The sequence below is a fragment of the Priapulus caudatus genome, unplaced genomic scaffold (assembly GCF_000485595.1).
Source record: "Priapulus caudatus unplaced genomic scaffold, Priapulus_caudatus-5.0.1 Scaffold1086, whole genome shotgun sequence".
Lineage (NCBI taxonomy): Eukaryota > Metazoa > Priapulida > Priapulimorpha > Priapulimorphida > Priapulidae > Priapulus > Priapulus caudatus.
The window spans coordinates 95,589-97,320 of record NW_014578147.1 but is presented as its reverse complement, the minus strand read 5'-3'; the positions used below and the strand labels follow the sequence as shown (position 1 = coordinate 97,320).

The following is a 1,732-nucleotide window of genomic DNA, read 5'->3' as shown; positions in this document are numbered from 1 at the left end:
TCATTTTACTGTTATCGATATTTGTCCAGGGTTCGAAAATTAGGCATGGAATTGTGCTAATTGTGACTAATTCAAACTACCCTCACTACAACATTTAGCGATCGGTCTTTTTCGCTGTGAATCCATGATTTTCCACCCACTCTAAATTCTAATGAATGTCAGAGTATATTATAACAATATAGGACTCTATAAATATTCTCTATAACTTACATGTAATGTGCGCAGAGAGCTCGTTTACATTCAGTGATACACTGCTTGCTTCTGATTTTAAATTTTGACCTTGAATTTATAAAATGTTATGGGTCACTTGGTGTGTGAATTTTTCTAGCATCTTGCCTAAAAACTTAAAAAGTTAGTCGTGACCGACGATCGAATCTCTTCAGGAACCGATCTCATCCAAACAGTTGGAGTAGAAGAAGTGTATTTTAACTGCAAACAGATCTATTATTGTCTCCTATATGCCTGGTAAAAAGTCTAGGTTTTGAAACCTAGAAGAAGTGAGGCATATATTAACCCCTGATAATACTGTACTCATATCTATGTATACATGATCAATAATACCAATCTGTAACACAGGGTACTGAATTTGACGGTAGACATTGATATTATGAATTATAATGCGTTTTATTAGATCAGTGTTCAAACGTACAGTTACATACAAAAGGTTACAAAGAATTTTCATGGCCACAGGTTATGTATAGATTCAAAACACCAAACAAATCACAAACATAACACAGTCCGGTTGTATACTATAAAGATTTGAAGACTTTTTCAATTAATTCCTAGTCCAGCTTCTACTTTGAAAAGAAACTGTAACAGTTGAGTTGCATTAGTTGGTATTCCGCACTGCTCCAGTTCACATGTGTGCAGTACGTGTGCTCGCTTGTTCACAGAGCCAAGCTGATCTTACATGTGAGTCTGACAGTTCGAGATGTACTTTCTGCTTACATCTGTACGACATCTCCATAGAGTTATTATGCATTGCCATGTGTTATTATGGAGCTAACTCTTCACATCAAATGTTACATTTAAATGATTTTTTCTTTCGTATTTTTCTTCTTTGTTATCTCTCCCGTGTGAGTTCTCATGTGTGTCTTCACATTATCCAAACGGGAGAAGGCAGCATCACACAGATCGCACTTATACGGTTTCTCTCTCGTGTGGGTTCTCATGTGTGTCTTCAGTGCACACAAGTGTGAAAATGCAGCATCACACAGTTCGCACTTACACGGTTTCTCTCCCGTATGAGTTCTCATGTGTGTCTTCAGTGTACCCGATTGTGCAAAGGTAGCATTACACAGATCGCACTTGTAGGGTTTCTCTCCCGTGTGAGTTCTCATGTGTGTCTTCAGGTCACCCGAATGAGCAAAGGCAGCATCACATAGATCGCACTTGTACGGTTTCTCTCCCGTGTGAGTTCTCATGTGTGTCTTCAGGTCACCCGAATGAGCAAAGGCACCATCACACAGATCGCACTTGTACGGTTTCTCTCCCGTGTGAGTTCTCATGTGTGTCTTCAGGTCACCCGAATGAGCAAAGGCACCATCACACAGATCGCACTTGTACGGTTTCTCTCCCGTGTGAGTTCTCATGTGTGTCTTCAGGTCACCCGAATGAGCAAAGGCAGCATCACATAGATCGCACTTGTACGGTTTCTCTCCCGTGTGAGTTCTCATGTGTGTCTTCAGATAACTTGATTGTGCGAAGGTAGCATCACACAGAGCGCACTTAT

General features: G+C 40.2%; 1 protein-coding gene across 1 annotated transcript in view; it reads right to left on the bottom strand.

The window, feature by feature from the left end:
- Positions 1 to 1,609, bottom strand: part of LOC106815301 (zinc finger protein 431-like) — a gene marked incomplete at its 3' end in the record, with an annotated part of 5,862 nt that extends 4,253 nt beyond the window's left edge. Inside the window, exons 1-2 of the mRNA XM_014819746.1 lie at positions 1,308 to 1,609; positions 562 to 565 (exon numbers count right to left, since the gene is read on the bottom strand). Coding sequence (XP_014675232.1) covers positions 562 to 565; positions 1,308 to 1,592 — 289 coding nt within the window. The remainder of the gene's footprint in view (positions 1 to 561; positions 566 to 1,307) is intronic.
- Positions 1,610 to 1,732: the final 123 nt, after the last annotated feature.